Raw genomic sequence first — 23,069 nt, forward strand, 5'->3', positions numbered from 1 at the left:
TTGTCCTCTTTTACTGCGTTGGAGCACAAATGGCTGCCATGCGCCAATGCCGGCACCTTTGCACCATTGTACAAGGGTATCTGCATTGAAATTAGGTTGTTTTTTTGGAGGAAGGGACACTTTCCTACACACAAAAAAACCCTTATGCCACCCCTGGGAGGCGTAGGCTTTTGACGCATTCCCAGGTTTACAGCTTGTTGTAAATCTTGGACTGTGGCAAATGTCATGGGTGTTACGTGGGAACAGCCACCGTACGCCCTTGACACGCCTTCCTAATGCAGTGTGAGGCAACTCAGTGACTTGCGCTGCGTTTCCCCACACCATATCTACGGGGCCATGAAAAGCTGCGCAGGGTGTCTTTATGTGGCTTCGTAGGTAAGCCAAGTGCGCCACTGGAACGTCATTAAAAGTGACTTTCCGGTAGTGCACCAGGCTTGTAAATAAGCCTCAAAGGGGGAGATTTACAAAAAAGTCATGCAACACTGTGCAGCCCCCCATGAGGCTGTGCTGCGTTTCGCAATATGGAGGTAGAAGGAGAGCACCATATCTTCGTAGATATGGCTCTCTCCTCCCCTTTCCCTTGCACCGGTGCTGCTTTCAGAGGCCGTGCACCATGCACACACCTTAGCGCTATAGCACTAGGGTGTATGCATGAGTGTAGCATTGGTTAAGGAAGGGTACTCTTCTTGTACAAAATACTATGCCTAGACACGAGGGAAAGCTTTTCCTATTATGCAAAATCAGAAAAGCAAGGAGAAATGAAAGCATTTCTTTTGTTAGCGCCACATTTGAAGGGGTGTTAACTTTTGGTGCAAAACAATGTCTACAAATCTTTGTAAATATGGTTTTGTGTCAAAAGACATGGGTGGTTCCATGGGAACGCCCATGTTCCACCCATGTAACGCCCCTCGGCGCTAAGTAATGCAAAGCAGTGCTACACGCTGCTTTGCGTTACTATCAGCGTGCTCTCCAGCGCAAAACAGGTCTTGCGCTGGAAAGTAAATAGCAACAAAAAAAATTGTGCTGGTTAGCATCTCTTGTGTGATACTAACCCCGCGCAAAATGTTTGTAAATCTCCCCCATAGTCTTTAAAGAGATACATCGTAAAAGCAATTAACAATAAATACTCCAGAAATAGTTCATAGCAATTAGAAATGCTTTAAAACATTTATTGGCCTATTAGTGCTGCAATATCAAAGTGTAATAATTCATGTGGAATTTAGTAAATAACTTATCGTAAACAGAATATGTGGACACGTATAGCTGTCATGGGCTAGCCTAGAGGATGGCTGTACCCACACATGAAAAAAGATACACGCCATACCATATATCGGTTCAAAAAGGGGGTGGTGATGGACAAAGTGTCTGAATTAAGCAGAACACTCCTACCCAGTCAAAAGATCAGGGCTTGATCCATCACCGTTTTTTAGCTCACTGCACCATCCCAGTTCAGAACCTGGCTACATGCAAATTAGTCTGTCCCTGGCCCAGTGCATCATGGGAACAGGGCATACCAAACTACCAAGCCAATTCTTTACTGGAAAGGAAACAAGCTTCCGGGGACCGGTTTCTGGCATTACAGCCGTCTTCGGCCCGGCTTGCTTGAATCCTGATGGTGCAGTGAGCAAGGGACTCACGTCTGAGCATACCCTTCCACACTTGTGGTGGCCAAAACGATTCAAAAAGGGGGTGGTGATGGACAAAGTGTCTGAATTAAGCAGAACACTCCTACCCAGTCAAAAGATCAGGGCTTGATCCATCACCGTTTTTTAGCTCACTGCACCATCCCAGTTCAGAACCTGGCTACATGCAAATTAGTCTGTCCCTGGCCCAGTGCATCATGGGAACAGGGCATACCAAACTACCAAACTACCAAGCCAATTCTTTACTGGAAAGGAAACAAGCTTCCGGGGTCAGAGCTGATTTGCATATAGCCAGTGTCTAACCCAGGGTGGTGTGGAGTGCAAAAAAAACTGATGGATTAAGGCCCAGATCCTTGTACTGGGGAGAATGTATGACATTGTTCTACATTCTGTCCATCAACTGTGTTTTTTGCAATTTCACCCTGAGTGTGCTGGGGATGCTCAGACGTGAGTCCCAGGCTCTCCACACCACTGGAGTCAAGCTATCCAGGCTAATGAAGGCTGATAGCCAGAAACCGGTCCTTGGATGCTTGATTCCGGTCTGGGAAAGACATGGCTTGGTAGTTCGGACTGGACTGTTCCCATGAGGCACAGGGTCAGAGCTGATTTGCATATAGCCAGTGTCTAACCCAGGGTGGTGTGGAGTGCAAAAAAAACTGATGGATTAAGGCCCAGATCCTTGTACTGGGGAGAATGTATGACATTGTTCTACATTCTGTCCATCAACTGTGTTTTTTGCAATTTCACCCTGAGTGTGCTGGGGATGCTCAGACGTGAGTCCCAGGCTCTCCACACCACTGGAGTCAAGCTATCCAGGCTGATGAAGGCTGATAGCCAGAAACCGGTCCTTGGATGCTTGATTCCGGTCTGGGAAAGACATGGCTTGGTAGTTCGGACTGGACTGTTCCCATGAGGCACAGGGTCAGAGCTGATTTGCATATAGCCAGTGTCTAACCCAGGGTGGTGTGGAGTGCAAAGAAAAACTGATGGATTAAGGCCCAGATCCTTGTACTGGGGAGAATGTATGACATTGTTCTACATTCTGTCCATCAACTGTGTTTTTTGCAATTTCACCCTGAGTGTGCTGGGGATGCTCAGACGTGAGTCCCAGGCTCTCCACACCTCTGGAGTCAAGCTATCCAGGCTGATGAAGGCTGATAGCCAGAAACCGGTCCTTGGATGCTTGATTCCGGTCTGGGAAAGACATGGCTTGGTAGTTCGGACTGGACTGTTCCCATGAGGCACAGGGTCAGAGCTGATTTGCATATAGCCAGTGTCTAACCCAGGGTGGTGTGGAGTGCAAAAAAACCTGATGGATTAAGGCCCAGATCCTTGTACTGGGGAGAATGTATGACATAGTTCTACATTCTGTCCATCAACTGTGTTTTTTGCAATTTCACCCTGAGTGTGCTGGGGATGCTCAGACGTGAGTCCCAGGCTCTCCACACCACTGGAGTCAAGCTATCCAGGCTGATGAAGGCTGATAGCCAGAAACCGGTCCTTGGATGCTTGATTCCGGTCTGGGAAAGACATGGCTTGGTAGTTCGGACTGGACTGTTCCCATGAGGCACAGGGTCAGAGCTGATTTGCATGTAGCCAGTGTCTAACCCAGGGTGGTGTGGAGTGCAAAAAAAACTGATGGATTAAGGCCCAGATCCTTGTACTGGGGAGAATGTATGACATTGTTCTACATTCTGTCCATCAACTGTGTTTTTTGCAATTTCACCCTGAGTGTGCTGGGGATGCTCAGACGTGAGTCCCAGGCTCTCCACACCACTGGAGTCAAGCTATCCAGGCTGATGAAGGCTGATAGCCAGAAACCGGTCCTTGGATGCTTGATTCCGGTCTGGGAAAGACATGGCTTGGTAGTTCAGACTGGACTGTTCCCATGAGGCACAGGGTCAGAGCTGATTTGCATATAGCCAGTGTCTAACCCAGGGTGGTGTGGAGTGCAAAAAAAAAAACTGATGGATTAAGGCCCAGATCCTTGTACTGGGGAGAATGTATGACATTGTTCTACATTCTGTCCATCAACTGTGTTTTTTGCAATACCATATATCGGGCCATGACGAGAATTTACAAATCACAGATTTAATAAATTTTTCATCAGTTTGGAAACCCAGAAAATCTGTGACCCAAGGCTCATATCGTGAACCCGAAAAAACCTAACTTATCGGGCCTCGTTGAGAGCCAGGAGGAAGAATTTACGTCATTTCCGTTTTTAGGGCTCGCCTGCTGATGCGCATGCGCATAGCTGGCGAAGCTCTATAGTGGCTAAAACAGAGTTTAACTACTGGCGATTGCACTGGCGATTCCATGCAGTGCATGCGCTTTTTAGGTCATTGCGCATGCGCAAGCCCTAAAAAGTGCGTGCACAATGCCACCAGCCGCCTGCCTGCCTGCCTCGCATTAGCACATCAAAGGCAGCCCAGCCTCCCCTCCCACAAGCTTCTCAGCGTGCGCTCTGCCTCAGGCCGGCATTTCTCCTCCCCTAATTATTCACTGCACGGCCTGCTGCTCCCCATGCGTCTCGTCACCCTTCCTCCCTTGTAATCACGTTTACTCACTTCTTGTTTTATTTCTAAACGGCAACGCTTTGACTTTTAGAGTGCCTTTAATTGTTTAGGATCGGATTCGCTTTCACTACATATTTGCATAGAGTCTCTGCTTCATGCCAGACTCCTCCTTTCATCTCAGTCTTTCAGTCTCTCGGCTCTCCTGGTCATCCTGCCCGTTCCTTCACTAGTCTCTGCTTCTCGCCGGACTCCTCCTTTCACCTCAGCCTTTCAGTCTCTCCTAATGGCATTCCCCATGGGCTGCCTCTCCGTGTCTACTGTCCCTCTTTTCCCCACATGGCCTCAGTTTTTTTCACCCGGCCCCTCTTTCATCCCAGCCTTTTCACTATCCTCCATCTCATCCATTCCTTCTCATTACAGCTCCCCCACCGGTACTTCACTGCTCTCTCTCAGCTCTCCTGGTCACACTGTCCCTCCTTTCACCAGAGGCTTGCGACTGCTTACTGGACTCCGCCTTTCACCAGAGTCTCTGCTTTCACCCTCTTCTAATAGCCCCCCCACCCTCCCCTCCGGTACTTCACGTACTATCTCTCCCCTCGTCATTCTGTACCTCCTCTCACCAGAGGCTCTCCATTTCTCACCCAGTCCCCTATTTCATCACAATCTTTAGGTCTCTCATTGTGGCACTCTCCACCGGCATTTCACGGACTCTCCTTGTCATCCTGCTCTTTCCTTCACTAGAGTCTTTGCTTCATACCAGACTCTTCCTTTCACCTCAGCCTTTCAACTCTCCTATAACACTCCCCACCGGCCGTCTCTCCCCTCTATGTGTCATTCCACCGACACAGCTCCACAGATGCACACACCACACAGCTCCACCGATGTACCCACCACACAGCTCCACCGAGGCACCCACCATACAGCTCCACCGAGGCAGCCACCACACAGCTCCACCGATGCACCCACCACACAGCTCCACCGATGCAAACATCACACAGCTCCACCTACACAGCTCCACCGATGCACCCACCACACAGCTCCACCGATGCACCCACCACACAGCTCCACCGATGCACCCACCACACAGCTCCACCGATACACCCACCATACAGCTCCACCGATGCACCCACCAAACAGCTCCACCGAGGCACCCACCACACAGCTCCACCGAGGCACCCACCACACAGCTCCACCGAGGCACCCACCACACAGCTCCACCGAGGCACCCACCATACAGCTCCACCGATGCACCCACCACACAGCTCCACCGAGGCACCCACCACACAGCTCCACTGAGGCACCCACCATACAGCTCCACCGAGGCACCCACCACACAGCTCCACCGATGCACCCACCACACAGCTCCACCGATGCACCCACCACACAGCTCCACCGAGGCACCCACCACACAGCTCCACCGAGGCACCCACCACACAGCTCCACCGATGCACCCACCACACAGCTCCACCGAGGCACCCACCACACAGCTCCACCGAGGCACCCACCACACAGCTCCACCGAGGCACCCACCACACAGCTCCACCGAGGCACCCACCACACAGCTCCACCGAGGCACCCACCACACAGCTCCACCGATGCACCCACCACACAGCTCCACCGAGGCACCCACCACACTGCTCCACCGATGCACCCACCACACAGCTCCACCGAGGCACCCACCACACAGCTCCACCGACAAAGCTCCACCGATGCACACACCACACAGCTCCACCGATGCACCCACCACACAGCTCCACCGAGGTACCCACCATACAGCTCCACCGAGGTACCCACCATACAGCTCCACCGATGCACCCACCACACAGCTCCACCGATGCACCCACCACACAGCTCCACCGATGCACCCACCACACAGCTCCACCGATGCACCCACCACACAGCTCCACCTACACAGCTCCATCGATGCATCCACCACACAGCTCCACCGATGCACCCACCACACAGCTCCACCGAGGCACCCACCACACAGCTCCACTGATGCACCCACCACACAGCTCCACCGAGGCACCCACCACACAGCTCCACCGATGCACCCACCACACAGCTCCACCGATGCAGCCACCACACAGCTCCACCGACACAGCTCCACCGATGCACCCACCACCCAGCTCCACCGATGCACCCACCACCCAGCTCCACTGATGCAACCACCACACAGCTCCACCGACACAGCTCCACCGATGCACCCACCACACAGCTCCACCGATGCACCCACCACCCAGCTCCACTGATGCAACCACCACACAGCTCCACCGACACAGCTCCACCGATGCACGCACCACACAGCTCCACCGATGCACCCACCACACAGCTCCACCGAGGCACCCACCATACAGCTCCACCGATGCACCCACCACACAGCTCCACCGATTCACCCACCACACAGCTCCACTGATGCACCCACCACACAACTCCACTGATGCATCCACCACACAGCCCACCGATACAGCCACCACACAGCTCCACCGATACAGCCACCACACAGCTCCATCGATGCAGCCACCACACAGCTCCACCGACACAGCTCCACTTATGCACCCACCACACAGCTCCACCGATGCACCCACCACACAGCTCCACCGATGCACCCACCACACAGCTCCACCGATGCACCCACCACACAGCTCCACCGATGCACACACCACACAGCTCCACCGAGGCACCCACCATACAGCTCCACCGAGGCACCCACCACACAGCTCCACCGATGCACCCACCACACAGCTCCACCGAGGCACCCACCACACAGCTCCACCGACACAGCTCCACCGATGCGCACACCACACAGCCCCACCGATGCACCCACCACACAGCTCCACCGAGGCACCCACCACACAGCTCCACCGATGCACCCACCACAAAGCTCCGCCGAGGCACCCACCACACAGCTCCACCGAGGCACTCACCACACAGCTCTACCGAGGCACCCACCACACAGCTCCAACGAGGCACCCACCACACAGCTCCACCGATGCACTCACCACACAGCTCCACCGATGCACCCACCGCACAGCTCCACCGAGGTACCCACCACACAGCTCCACCGAGGCACCCACCATGCAGCTCCACCGATGCACCCACCACACAGCTCTACCGAGGCACCCACCACACAGCTCCACCGATGCACCCACCACACAGCTCCACCGATGCACCCACCACACAGCTCCACCGAGGGACCCACCACACAGCTCCACCGAGGCACCCACCATACAGCTCCACCGAGGCACCCACCACACAGCTCCACCGAGGCACCCACCACACAGCTCCACCGATGCACCCACCACACAGCTCCACCGAGGCACCCACCACACAGCTCCACCGAGGCACCCACCATACAGCTCCACCGAGGCACCCACCACACAGCTCCACCGATGCACCCACCACACAGCTCCACCGATGCAGCCACCACACAGCTCCACCAACACAGCTCCACCGATGCACCCACCACACAGCTCCACCGATGCACCCACCACCCAGCTCCACTGATGCAACCACCACACAGCTCCACCGACACAGCTCCACCGATGCACCCACCACACAGCTCCACCGATGCACCCACCACCCAGCTCCACTGATGCAACCACCACACTGCTCCACCGACACAGCTCCACCGATGCACACACCACACAGCTCCACCGATGCATCCACCACACAGCTCCACCAAGGCACCCACCATACAGCTCCACCAATGCACCCACCACACAGCTCCACCGATGCACCCACCACACAGCTCCACCGATGCACCCACCACACAGCTCCACCGAGGCACCCACCACACAGCTCCACCGAGGCACCCAGCACACAGCTCCACCGATGCACCCACCACACAGCTCCACCGATGCACCCACCACACAGCTCCACCGAGACACCCACCACACAGCTCCACCGATGCACCCACCACACAGCTCCACCGATGCACCCACCACACAGCTCCACCAATGCACCCACCACACAGCTCCACCGACACAGCTCCACCGATGCACCCACCACCCAGCTCCACCGAAGCACCCACCACACAGCTCCACCAACACAGCTCCCCGATGCACCCACCACACAGCTCCACCGAGGCACCCACCATACAGCTCCACCAAGGCACCCACCACACAGCTCCACCGATGCACCCACCACACAGCTCCACCGAGGCACCCACAACACAGCTCCACAGATGCACCCACCACACAGCTCCACAGATGCACCCACCACACAGCTCCACAGATGCAGCCACCACACAGCTCCACCGACACAGCTCCACCGATGCACCCACCACCCAGCTCCACCGATGCACCCACCACGCAGCTCCACCTACACAGCTCCACCGATGCACCCACCACACAGCTCCACCGATGCACCCACCACACAGCTCCACCGAGGCACCCACCATACAGCTCCACCAAGGCACCCACCACACAGCTCCACCGATTCACCCACCACACAGCTCCACCGAGGCACCCACCACACAGCTCCACCGAGGCACCCACCACACAGCTCCACAGATGCACCCACCACACAGCTCCACAGATGCACCCACCACACAGCTCCACAGATGCACCCACCACACAGCTCCACAGATGCACCCACCACACAGCTCCACAGATGCACCCACCACACAGCTCCACCAGAGCACCTACCACACAGCTCCACCGATGCACCCACCACACAGCTCCACCGATGCTCCAACTAAGCTCCACCAATGCACCCACCACACAGCTCCACCAATGCACCCACTAAGCTCCATCGATGCACACACCACTCAGTGCAACCACAGCATCACTCAGCGCAACCACAGCATCACTCAGCACCACCACAGCATCACTCAGCACCACCACAGCACCACCCCAGCATCACTGGTTCAAATATGTTCTTTCAATGTTTCAAGCTGTTTTCAAGCTTTCACGCTTTATTACAAATCACAAAAAGATGTTAATATTTCACTTCTGTTCTTGGATTTTCATCACAATAAAAAACACTGAACATAATCTTCACAAAAGTTATTTACAAAAGTTTAAGCTATTGCCATTACAAATTAAATAAATTATTTAAGTATTAATTATTTTAAAAAAAATAAAAGCCATTGTTATTTGTAATATCAATACATCTAAGTCACGTAAATACAAAACATGTTGCATTACAAATGCTATAGGTGTCACATTTGCGAAAGTTATAACTATTGGCATTGTAATTGACAAAGTTATTAATTTAGCTATTTTAAAAAAATAACACATAAATAAAAAAAAATCATTTATAAGACCAATAGCTCAAACTTTTCTAATGCGAGCCCTATTGCATTTCCAATGCTTGTTGACAATGTGTCCATGCCCTAGATAGTTTTAACCAAGGATTATCAACTGTTCTGTACCCGTTTAACCATGTAGAGCGGTGTAGAACTAAGGTCTCCAAGTCAATAATCTGTTTACCTGCTCCTTGAGGAAATGTCACCTAAATCTCTTGCAATGTGAAAGAAATTGCTGTGAGCCAGATGATGTAATAAGGCATAAGGAAAAACGTAAATCATACAAAAAGGAACGTTTTGTGCCCAAAACATCTTATTTAGGTCAACTGGTGTTAGGCACAGAAGATACTGTTAGAGAACTCTTTTCTAAGCTGAGGTCTTTCACCTCCCACAATGCTCTGCCTCCTCTCGACAGGCTTTGTGGGATTTTTGTAAAGCTAGCCAAAGTCAATTATTGTACTTATTTATATGAAAGGCTTTATATAGCGCGAACATGACCCGCCAGTGTATCAGAGCGCTGTACAACAGAAAGAGGATACGATGGAAACTAAAAAAGCAAACTAATAAACATCTGGTCAGATGTTCATCTCTTATGCAGATGACACTTAGATAATTTTCCAGCTCGATCAGGCTTCAGCTCAATTTCCTTCAGCTGGAAACCAAATAAACTGAAGATTTTGCTTGTGGGAAAGAACACAGATAGCAGGAGTCGCACTAGTCTACTTCTGTCGGCAACGCTCCAGCACCTAAGGTCACATCTTTGGATATATGCTTAGATGATCAGTTAACTATGGATCTTCAGATTAAATCAGTTGCTACTGGTTGCTTTTTGACTTGAGAATTCTGAAGGAGATATTGCTGATCCTCACCATTCAATTTCACTTGCGGGTGGTAGTGGCCTGCATACTATCCAGATTGCATTACTGCAATATCCTTTACCTAAACATGCCAGACTATACATTCATACACTGTCAGAGAATACAACACTTTTTGGTTTGGATCCCTTGTGGATTAAAAAAACGTGACCATATTTGAAAGGGCAGGAATGCACCATATTTAAGCGATACTGGGCATTTCTGTCTTTTCAGCCGGAGTGCAATTTGGCGACTAGTGCAAACGCAGGCCCCCTTGCACCATGGTGAATGGATCTGCAATTTGGGCAGGATTCTTTTTGTGAAGGTAAGGGAACTTTCCGGCACAAAAATAATGGTGAGAGGCGTTTTCCTCATTCTATGTGTGCTGCAGAATGCTTTCCATTTCCTTCTCCTTCCCACCCCCTCCACAGGATTAACTGCGGGTACAAGGCCAGCAGAACCTTTACAGTCTATTGTGTATGAATGAGGGAGCATCAATGGGATGCAGAGAAGTATAAGCAAAGCAAGCCCCACTGTTCTGTGTTCTATTTTCCATGTCACATTAGAACTTTAAGGTGTGTGGATTCTGCCAGTGGCGGCTCCTCCGCTAAGGTGGAGGAGTGTTGCCCCACTGCTATTGCAGCAGTGAAAAAAAGAAAATGGGAGTGATAATAAGACGTTATTATCATTTTCCTTTTCTTTCGGGAGTCGGGTGGGGCTGGCTTCCTGACACCAGAGCAGTGGAGGAGTGGTTTGCACTCCTCTAAGTGTACATGACAGTTTGGCCCAGCCTCTAGGACCGGCCTAACCATCATGCACACTTGGCATGTTCTCCATTGGGCTGTTTTACACAGTCCCATAGAGAACATGTCCAGCCTCCTCAAGCACTGCCTGAGCGTCCAAACAGGACGCTCAGGCCAATCATGACGCTGCTCCTGCAGCGCTGTGATTGGCTGGGAGATCCCGGAAGTCTGAGTGCTTCCGGTCATTCCCCGCTGAGCAGGAGAGCCGTGTGGTGCCAGGAGAGGCGTGCGGAGGAGAGGGTACGTTTTTATTTTTCTTTAAATTGCATAGCTCCAGTTTCCTATATTGGATTGTTGTCATTTTGGTGTTATTTTAATCATAAAAATATTTCCTATTTTTATAAATTGATTGTGGATTTTTATTGTGTGTTGTGTCTTATTTTTTTATGTGTAAGTGTTTTTTAATGCTATACACAACTGTATACTAAGTTAAGGCTGCCTGCTCGTTGCCAGCTATCAGGGGTTGAGCAAGGGAATCATTTATTTAGACCATGTCTGTACCTTATAGTGCATTGGTGGCCTTATTGCTAGTGGTAGGTGCAGACTTACCCCTACAAATAACCCACCTTCCAACATTTTGTCACTAAATGGCAGAATATTTTTCTCCAAGTTTGACCTCAAGATTCGTTTACATGAGAAGTCAAAAAATCTCGCAGCGTTCATAGCTATGGAGGGAATGTTTCAATTCACCAGAATTCAGTTTGGTCTTTCCTTTGCTGTCATTATTTTTTAGCAAATGTTGTTAGAGGTGTTCAGCGGAGATAAGAATATCATCTACTTCAAAGATGATATTCTGGTTTTTGGGAGGACAGAGGAAGATCACAATTGTGTTCTTAAGTAAGCGCTATTGCTGACCTTAGTACTCTGCACACTTTACCACTGCTAACCTGTGCTAAAGAGCTTGTGCTTTCTCCTTGAAACATGATAAGATGGTCTTAAACCCAATTGGCATATTTAATGTACTTGTAATCCCTAGTAAGGTGGCACTACCAGCAAATTTACTGACTTTGGTCCTTATGTGCAAGTTTAATTGTACTGTATTCTTTACCCCCATTGGACTCCACCTCAATATACCTCAAAATGGGGAGAATGAAGTCCTGACTATGCAGTGTGAAACATATTATTAGTTAGTTACAGATAACTCTGAATTGAGTAGAGATTTAGTTGATCTGCTTTCCCAGGTGCCCTCCACATTATGGTCCAGAGAGGCCGATGATGTGGGATATATCGCTACTATGGACCCCGTGAACATAAAGATCCACAGATCAAGTGCAGATTCCACAGTATCCCCTAAAGCCAAAAGCTGACGCAGCAACCAGTCACCACTGACTGAATTAAGCAGGGGATTCTGGTGCCAATTATTGGCAGTTGTAATACACCCAATGAAGAAGGAAGGAAAGACCAATGTGTACAGATTTCTACAGCATCTGTGCGCAGTTGATGTGGTTATCCCTAGTTTCCCTGTGGCCCCCAACCCCATTAATATCCCAGAAAATGCATAGTGGTTTACTTAAGATGATGTATGGTCTGCCTTCTTCTCCATACCCATACATGAAGAGATTCAATTCTATCTACTTCCTCACTTGATTGGCTAAGAAGGGGCATAGGGTTCCAGAAGAAAAATGCAAGTTTGCCTCCCAGGTGTTTATTATCTTGGTCATGAAATCTCCACTGGAAGGTGCAACCTGTGGTCAGAATGAATCAAAGGCATTCGCAAGTTGTCCTATCTGGTGACCGTGTCCCAGGGCCGGACATTCTTGGGTACTGCTGTAGTTGTACACAGTGGGTCCTTGGGTACTCCGCTCAATGATTATGCTAAACTCTTTATTCCGTATTGACAAGAATATGATGGATTTAATCCTGGGGTACTGGTACAAGGTCACAAGGACCAGAGCCTGCACCAATTATTCATCTGCATTGGATGCCGTAGCACCTGTACTCCCTCTGTGTCTCTGCTCTGCAGTCACTCTTGCCCACTTAGTTGAAATATTTGATATTATTGTATTGAGTTCCACCATGGTTGTGGCTGTTCTGCCATGTTGGGGCTGCTCTTCTCCCAGGCACTGAAACTCAGATTCTTTCCACAGTCTGGTTGTCCTGATGTGAAATTCTGTTGATGTCTGCCTCTCCTATTACACTTTTCCATGAATCCTCCCTAAACTCCCTAGTCTCCGTTGCCCACCAGTGAGGAAGGAGACGACCAAGGATGTCGTATGGTAACTGAGCATATAAAGAAATCCCTGCATTAACATTACAGATCCACCCATGGCAACTTGTGAACTACTGTGCTTTGTAGACAGATAATGGCTCAGAAATGGTGATGGGAAGCCGGCTGCTTGCTATGCTGTATGAAGTGTTAATAAAAATATTGATCAACATTTTTCATAAACTGTGCCACTATCAGCAGTCCCTGCTTGGAACTTACCAAGCAAGGGCGTCTGTTTGAATGGATGCGAGAATGAAAACAAGAATTCCAGAACATCAGAAACAAGTCGGCGGGGCCACCAACATGGCTTCCTTTGATCCCTATTGAAGCCACTGGCCGATCACCGACACATTGTATCATATGCCAGTAGAAACGCGTCTGACACAGAACGAGTATAATCGCAGCCAGAAATTAAAGGAAATTTTGATTTGTAACGCGCACTAATACCCAAGTGTGTCTTGGCGCAGCGGCTCGGCAGTGTTGGCTAACCCGAAGGGACGGCTGGATTGGTGCATTCGGCTAATTACTGAACAGCCAGGATTTTAAGAGCTTGCGGAACATCGGTAAAGGAAAGCCTGGCTGTCGTATGGGTACGCATCATTGTCACGTCTTTGTATATGGATACCAGTTCACCATAAAAACAGATCATCAGACACTCATAACAATCTCAGATTGCCACCACGCTCTGAAGGATGAGGACTTCGCCTCCAGGACTACACAAACTCAATGGTGCACGAACGCCTGTTTCTGATCAGAAGCCGTTGTTGGCCCGCGACAGGTCCATGTTTCGCTACATTAACGAGGTACATCCTCCAGCTTTGGGGGGATCCCTGGCCTCACCCTTGATGCCAGTGCTTTAAAAGGCTAGAATTATTGCTCAGATCACATTCTGACACCGTTCACAGGCTTCAAAATATTCTGATGATGAAGACGGTGATGAGAAGGTGGAAAGTCAGCTCCCCCTCATTACACCAATGCTGGCCTATACTTAGATCTGCAGAATGCCAATGTCTTAGATACTTCCCAGCAGGGTCCACCATTGAGGAGAGTGCCCGTAGAGCCGCAAAAGTGTTGGCTCTTCAGGTACCTACACAAGAGACTAATGCAAATGTATTGAAAGAAATCTTGCATCCGTGGCCTGCTTCTTCTGAGCTCTTACTGCCTGTTAAAGAGGTCCAGTGAGAATCCCTCATGGAGGCTTGGACCTAACCATGCTCAACTCCCCCATTAAGTCCACCAGTGGCTAGACGTGGCACTGGAGATCTGGCCTTTGTCCCTCAACCCTTAAAATGATAGAGGCTTCAACCAGCAAGGTTGATCTTAATGCATTCCCTACTGCGCTTCTGTAGAGAGAGTTGAAATGTATTGATGCATTCAGCAATGCGTGTGTCACCAGGCACGACAGGCTTGACAAGTCTGCGGGCAAGGCCATTTGATCTGCTCAGTCCTGCGTGAGTTCCTGATGCAAGCCCACTCTTCATTCAGAAAGTGACACTCTTTCTGATGCATACTCTATCTAACTGAAGATTCCTCATTCCCCTACCGCCTCCCCAATCTCTGGGGTGGGCTCCAAGGTCCCAAGTTAGATCTCGCCCACAGTCACTCGTCCTTTTTGTCATGGATGAGGCTTGTCTGGGGGCGCAGAAGCGCTCAGAAGTAAACTGGTTCAATTGCGCTGGGGGAGGGGCACCTGTATACCACTTCCGGAGTCAGAAGAGGGCACCATGGGTCTAGTCTTGGCAACGTGTAGCAGCTATTGCTAATAAACTTTCCTTAGCCAACCTGGCAAGGGGTGGGGAGGGGGTAAAATGTGAAGAAAATGCAATTAGACCAAGTATCCCCCAGAAAGAGTGTTGCCGAAAGTAAGAAAACGTGTTCCCTGGGATGTTGTCGCCTCCTAGAGCAGTCACGGAGTAGAGCAGGTGTCTGTAGGCTCACTCCACACGCGTGTCTGCTCTGATACAGGATCAGTCTCTTGCTGAACCACAAATACAGTTATGAATATAAAGTTTGCCTTCGGTCCAGTAATTACTTGTCTGTCACGATGCTTACCAAAAAAACGTACAACCCTGTCCACCGGGGCCTCATTTTTGTTGCAGTTTTATACAGCGCAAACTCGACCTGAAGGTATTGGAGCGCTTCACATGAGCAACAGTTATGCATGTCAACATTTTAGAAGAGGGAGGTTTAAAAAAAATCGGGAGAATCTATTTCCCCCCCATTAACTTGTATTGAAGCCGAGGCAATTTCAATACGTAGTAGTCAAATGAAGGCCATTTGAAGACTTCAAAAATAAAATCGTGAGTCTCCCGTCTGGATCGGGTCTATTAACGTGTGCATTACTACACACAATGACACATTCATGTTTTTTGGGCATGGGTAGATTAAATGTTTTGTCCAGAATCATAGGACAAAACCACTAACCACTAGTATATGTAGGTGACCAATGTACTTACTACCACTCCTATGTGATTTTAGAGTTTATCTGTTTGTATCTCCTCCTTGAGTGACTTTACAACTTGTACATTTGCAATCAATTTTTTTCGGTTTATACCACTTATGTAACTTGTAATTCAAAGTCTTTATGTAACGCATCTGGTTCTTTTGTAAAGCGCTCTGTCACCTTCGTGTAATGTTCGCGCTATATAAAATCGCATTAAATAAATAAAAAGGATGTTGAGCAGACGCCGAGACTAGAACCTGTTTCCCCAGTTCCAAGGTGGGCGCCTCTGGCCGTTATGCCACATCTTCTGCGCCGTGTGACCAGACCAATTAAAGGTTCTCACCCCCGTTATGTAGGGGTTGTATCTCGAAATATGGAAATGTTCTTTAAAGGTGTCCTCTTGGCAGCACGCTGCGTGAAATTGCCTACATGCTCCTGTCACAGGGTTTTGGGAACATAGTGAATATTGATCGCGGAGTTGCCGCAAGTGATTTCGAATTTCTCCTTTTAAGCGTATTTCTGAGCGTCGATATGTTAAAGGGGTGATACTCTGCTCTGGCTGGCAAGGCTGTCTTTGCCACGCTTTAATATTAAAGTGCCGCTGGATAACATCTGCTCTTTGTTTAAATGTTCAATTTAATCCAAACTAACATCCGTGTAATGGACCAACAGCGCCACTCGGTGGCCAGTTGTTGAAGTCAGTGTATGCGTGACGCTTTTGACAATGATACGTGCCTCTGCGGATAAAAAACACAACAAACATGGCCGCTAGATTGTGCCGACGACCCGAACAAACATGGCTGCGGCGAAGAGTTGTCCAATGAGGAACGAGAGCGTCGGATAAGAACTTGGAGCGACCAATGAGAGCAGAGCAGCCATGTCTTCCGCACACGTGTTTCTCTGGAGCCTGGGGAGGTGCAGAGGGGAGTGAGTCCAGCACCGGGGAGATGGCGAAGAGCAAGAAGGAGAAGCAGAGCGTGGCTCGGGAGGTGAGGGGGTCACCTGTGGTATTTTTGTTGAGCCAGTGGTTGTCATCTAGTTTACAAAATAAAAGCGAGCATGGGATAGCACTGTTGTCTTTGGAAGATGCTCGACTTCCTCGCCTGCAGATAGCCTGGCAATGGCATACAGCAAGAGAGGTCCATCAACAGCTGCCTCAGTCAGTACATATACTGCTATTAATGACATAATCATAACCGTATATACCTTCTCAAACTTGAACAGTGGGACATTTACACATACAGTGATATCTGGGTGGGGTAAACCAGTGCTATCTGGGTGGGGCACATTTGGTGTTAAATGTTCACCTGGGTGATATTGGGAGTTCTTGCAGTCTTGCTACAGACTGCTTCAGCTGTTGGTCGCAGAAAGCCTCGTATTCAGGACTACAGAAGGGGCTGTGGGTCAGCCCATTGCTAAGTTATGATTAGATGTATTTCTTGTCTATCTACGCCCCTGCTCTCTATTGGAGTGCTATTCTTTATGTTCCTGTGCTCGTTCTACCTCTGGAGCACTTCTTCTTTAATCCTACTTTTGATTGAGTAAGATCTATTCTTCCACTGCTGACATCATGGAACTAATTTATTTTTTTCTTTTCCACTTCTTTTGCTTTTTAGCACACAATGAAAGTGTCTGTATTGCTCCTACATCTGCATAGATTGCACTAACCCTCTATCCCTGCTCCCGGAACCTTCCCCCTATTTCTTCCCCCCTCTTCTTCCCCCCTCTACGTACTCTTCTGAGGTACACCAATTGGATGACTTTTAATGGCCTGGATAGTACGGTTCTAGCACAGAGATGGCAACTGCTGGTCATTGCATAAGCTCTGCAAATTTGTTTTACTAGCGAGAAAAATGTGCCATTCATTTCTACATCTGTTATGTGTTCCAGATTGACGGCCTGGAAGAGAAACTGACTGCTTGTAGGCAGAACCTGGAAAATGTAGACACGAAGTTGCGGAAAGATGAGCTGTCTGAGGAGGGAAGGTACTGGTAGATCCAACTCTTGTGCACATCATCGGAAGACCTAATAAGTATTGAAGAGGTTTCTATATCCCATGTACTATAAATAACATGCTTTATAAAGAAACAACCCCGTCTCATCCAGGACTGGGTAATATCTATCCCCTGATGCCCGAGAAATGCTGATTTCTTCGGGGAACAAGAAGTTAAAATGTCTTTTTCATCAGATGAACAAGTAGGCATGCTAATGCAATAACTACAGGCAGTACCGAGGCACCCTGGTGCTCACAGACAATGAAGAAGTGAGAAATAAATCTCACCAAAAGCGTAAGTGTGGAACCCTGTGATTGTCTAGAAGCTTGTGACTGGACATAAAGTTGGGTAGACAGTATGAGACAATGCCAGAAGTTCTATTATAGAACGTTTCCAGAATTTGATACTTATAGTGATGAGATTTATCCAGAAAATTGATTTTAAATGACTTGTTGATGATTCTCTATTACAAATGAACCAGCCAGCATGTTTTTCACCCCCTAGTTGGCGTGCGGGCCTGGGCTTTTTCAAGGCTATGCATTATCATATTGGTAATTACATACTGTACATTCAGAGAGACAAAAGACACACAATTGATGGACGGACTGCAGAACAAATCAAAACATTCAACACCAGTAAAGAGATCTGGGTTAAATCCATCATTCTTTTGCTCACCATGCCACTCAAGTTTAGACCTGGCCATATGCAAATCAGTCGTGACCCTGTGCCTCATGGGAACAGTCCAGCCCGAACTGCCAAGCCAGGTCCTCCTTGGACCAGAAACAAGCATCCTAGGACCGGTTTCCTCATCAGCCAGGATAGTTTGATTCCAGTGGCACAGTGAGCCCAGGACCCACGTCTGGGCATACCTGGCGTACTTAGGGCGAGAAAGCAAAAGACACACAATTGATGGACAGAATGCAGAACAAATCAAAACATTCACCCCCAGTCATGCGATCTGGGTTAAATCCATCATTCTGTTGCTCACCATGCCACCCCAGTTTAGAGGTGGGTCTAGTGCTCTCCATGCCATTGGAGTCAAGCTATCCTGGCTTATGAGGGCTGAAAGCCGAAACCGGTCCTAGGATGCTTGTTTCCAGTCCAGAGAGGACCTGGCCTGGCAGTGCGGGCTGGACTGTTCCCATTGGGCGCAGGGTCAAGACTGATTTGCATATGGCTAGGTCCAAATTTGAAAGGTATGGTGAGCAAAAAAAACGATAGATGTAGGCCAAGCTCGCTGTACTGGGGTGAATGTATGACATTGTTCTGCATTCTGTCCATCAATCATTGTTTTTGCATTTGTCACCCTGAGTGGGACGGGTATGCCCAGTCGTGGGTCCTGTGCTCTCTATGCCACTGGAATCAAGCTATCCTGGCTGATGAGGGCTGAAAGCCCGGAATAGGTCCTAGGATGCTTGTTTCCAGACCAGGGAGGACCTGGCCTAGCAGTTCGGGCTGGACTGTTCCCATCGGGCGCAGGGTCAAGACTGATTTGCATATGGCTAGGTCCAAACTTGAATGGCATGGTGGACAAAAAAATGATGGATTTAGGCCCAGATCTCTACTGGGGTGAATGTATGACATTGTTCTGCATTTTGTCAATCAGTCGTTTTTGCATTCAGAGAGACCTACAATATCCAGCCAAGGAGAGAGAGAATACTAATGCCTATATTTTGATTTTAGAATAACATTAATTAGAATTGACCAAAAATAAAAAATGAGAACATGAAATGAAATGGGGTTTTAGAGAGCGCACTTCTACCCTGAGGCCTCGTAGTGCTTAGGACGGGTGAGTGAAGGCAGCCATTAGGCTGAGCAGTTAGTGGAAGAGGAAGGTTTGCGAAACTTGAGTAGGTACAAAAGAGCTTAGATTATTACTTGTAAGTAATTCTTATTTAGAATTCACATTAGTGATCCACCCCAATTGAATATTCAAGATTTTATTGACACTCAGGCCAGATAATGTGAGACAGTATTTCCTTAACACTTGTCTAGTCGGACAAAGTGAGACCAGCGTGGAACGGACAAATAAGAGTGAGTGAAACAAAAGGTATGATGTATACACCTTGTTTGGGTATTTAAAATATCTGTTTTATTCAAGTGAAACTCCACCTCATTGTTCATTAAAGCGTCATGCTTGAGCTCCAGAGAGTCATTTACCAAGGGCAAAAACGGAAAGCAGCTCTAAAAGATCAAATCAAATAGCTTTAAGCATTTGAGCCTGATAATGAAAGTAATTTGATTGACCCCGTTGGATAATCAATCAATCAATCATTACATTTGTAGAGCGCACAACTCACCCGCGAGGGTCTTAAGGCGCTGGGGGGGGAGGGGGGGGGCTGCTACTGCTCAAACAGCCAGGTCTTGAGGAGTGTCCTGAAGGTCAGCAGGTCCTGGGTCTGTCGCATGCAGATGGGGAGGGTGTTCCATGTCTTAGCGGCGAGGTGGGAGTATGATCTGCTGCCGGCGGTCGCTCGTCGGATGTGGGGAACGGTGGCAAGGGTGAGGTCGGCGGAGCGAAGCTGGCGGTTCGGGGTGTAGAAGGTGAGTCGTTCGTTGAGGTTGACATTGTCTGTTGAAAATAAAGCGTTATGACGAGAGTGGAGAGATAAAAGGAAGAATTAGGAAATCATCATGTTAAAAAAAAAAAACATTGTTGTTAATGAGTTAACTGCATGCTAACAGTCATACCGAGGAAATAAAAAAAGCTATCTGCCCGTATGCTTTCTGTCGATCTGAGGAGAATGAAATAAGCAGTCTACGATTGGCAACATATCCACGTGTATGTCATAGCACATGGCGAGAGCATATAATGTCTTTTTCATCAGATGAACAAGTAGGCATGCTAATGCAATAACTACAGGCAGTACCGAGGCACCCTGGTGCTCACAGCCAATGAAGAAGTGAGAAATAAATAAGTGAGAAATAAATACTGTGAATACAGCCGCTTACCTAACGATTATGAATATTGTCGTTTAGATGTCTCTGTAGTCAGTAGTGATAAACTGTCTTATCGGTCCGTATGGGACTGAAGTTAACGCGGTGTATAAATACATGGCGTGTGGTGGGTGTAACAGAAGAGGTCATGTGACCAATTTGAGCGAGCACAACAACCATAATGGAATGGTAGAAATCAGAAAAGAGACAATGAGGTCTTTTTGAACAGGGAAGAATATGACTTGGCGGATTGTAAATTGGCTGTTTAGTAGGTATTGGTGTAGGCAATGACCATTGGTGGTAAATGAATGTATTCATCAGAGAGGTAAATAGTTATATCATACATCAAGAAGGATAGCGCCACCTAGTTCATGATGGGGTAGGTCATGTGACCAGTTTGTACAGACACTGCATCCTTAATAGCGGCCATTTTAGACCAGTCTGATTAATAATAAGGTAAATCGTAACGAGTAGGACCAATAAAAATATAATATTATGCCTTTTAGCAGGTATTAATATATGTAGCAAACATTGGTCACAAATTTGATTCTTCAACCGCAAGGTAAAATCTTACATCAAGGTGGGTGGTGGCCACGTAGTTCATGATTGGGTAGATGGTCATGTGATCAATTCCTATAAGCACAGTATCCATATTCGTAGCCATCTTGGAGCAGTCTGATTGACAACCAAGTAAATGCTCATGAGTAGGAACAATAACATTTAGATGTACGGCAATAAAGTCTTTAGGAAAAAGGGGAAGAATATGAGTTTGTCGGTAGGGACGCATGAATTAGCCGTTTGATAAGTATTAATACGAGACCAACTCATTTGGTTTATTTATCAGAGAGATAGTTAAATCAAACATTTAGAAGGATGGTGGCCATTTAGTTCATGAAAGGGTAGGAGGTCATGTGATCAGTTTGTACAAGCAGTGGATGTAAAGTAATGGAAAAATGTGAGAAACACATCCAACCAAAAGTGGAAAAGTGTGGAACCCTGTGATTGACTATGACTAGTCACAAGCCAGGGATAGGCTAGGGTGAATCTTGAGCCTACCCTCAGGTAAAACGTTTCTTCCTGTTGGGGAAGAATGTTTACAGGTGGACTCGTGGGGAAAATGCTATGCCACTATTGGCTGTGGCAGGTTGGCTGTAGAAACAGTAGCTCACCATAACATGCCCTCTGAGGCGAACACATTCTGAAACTTAGAATGCTGTAAACCAGGGAAGGGAGTGCAAGAGCGCCATAGTGCATATATCCCAACTGGTGGGGGGCTGGGGATGGGCAGTTGTTTGGGGTTCTAATCCCGGGCTCTTTTGCCTTTGCTGGGTCCCTCATGACTGTTACTTGTGATGCTTGTTCTGTTTCTTCGCCATTGGGTTTTCTAGTAAATACTACGGTTGTGCTGAATTTGTGTAATTTGTTTTTCTGTAATGACACAAAATTTCGACAAAATTGTGCAAAATTTTGACTAATTACATGAGCTACAAAACACCATGTTGTACTACATTTTAGTGTGAAATGCATCCTTCTGTCTGTTTTTGGAGTGAGGATGCATTGAAAAAACGTATCGTGAACAACAGCTGAGCGCATTCTTTTATCCTGGTTATTTGCTGTAAATGTTTAATACGATTAGCGCATTTGCAGACCATTTTTGCCATAAATGGTGCGTAATTCTGTTAAGTGGGATAATGGTTTCATTTTGAGTATTTTATGTAACCGGCACAGTGCAAAATCCCCCCAAAATAGTATGTATTATGCCAGCATAATTTAAGTTTTGCAAGGCCTATTAAATACACCTTGTGACGGTGCCTTGATGCCTGTCCTTCGGCTCCTCCCATAGCTTTCTACAGTCCATTTCACTTCACTCACGAGTTACCCTCAGGGGTCTCCCCTCAGCCCTCTGCTCCCCCTGCACCTCTGGTGCACTTGATCCTATCAGGAGACTGCAGCAGGCTGGGGCACCTTCAGCACCTAGTATCAGCATTGTGCAGCAGTCCCGGGTAAGACCCTATGTTTTTTTTAAAGATAATCGGGAGAACCTGCAGGTTGTATTCCAGCACAGATCTCTGGGTAATGGTCTGCATCTCTATATAAGTCAAAGATAGCATTATTCGATTTCATTAAAAAAAATCATAAAAGCACATAAAATTACATATATATACAGTAAAATTCAGTAATGAATTATCAATCAAAGAGCAATCCTCTATGCAGTTCAATAAAGTTCTATTTCAACACATTGAGGATCTGCATCTAATAATACTTTTTAAAAACATAGAGACCGTAGTTATGGACTTTTCATCTTGTAATAACTGAATCCTAAGAAAGGCAGGTCTACATTGTCTCAATCCCCATACTTTTAGCAAAGGTAACAAGTATCTCTTCCTACTATATGCGTAGAATTTACAAAATAGGATACAGT

The 23,069-nt window shown here is 48.0% G+C and overlaps 1 protein-coding gene across 1 annotated transcript in view; it reads left to right on the forward strand.

Annotated features, from left to right (window-relative positions):
• Positions 1-16,576: 16,576 nt before the first annotated feature.
• The window catches only part of CCDC167 (coiled-coil domain containing 167), a 28,581-nt gene continuing 22,088 nt past the window's right edge, over positions 16,577-23,069 (forward strand). The window contains exons 1-2 of the mRNA XM_078647372.1: positions 16,577-16,705; positions 17,607-17,701. Of these exons, the coding sequence (XP_078503498.1) occupies positions 16,577-16,705; positions 17,607-17,701 (224 nt within the window). The remainder of the gene's footprint in view (positions 16,706-17,606; positions 17,702-23,069) is intronic.

Source organism: Lissotriton helveticus, chromosome 6, assembly GCF_964261635.1.
Source record: "Lissotriton helveticus chromosome 6, aLisHel1.1, whole genome shotgun sequence".
NCBI lineage: Eukaryota > Metazoa > Chordata > Amphibia > Caudata > Salamandridae > Lissotriton > Lissotriton helveticus.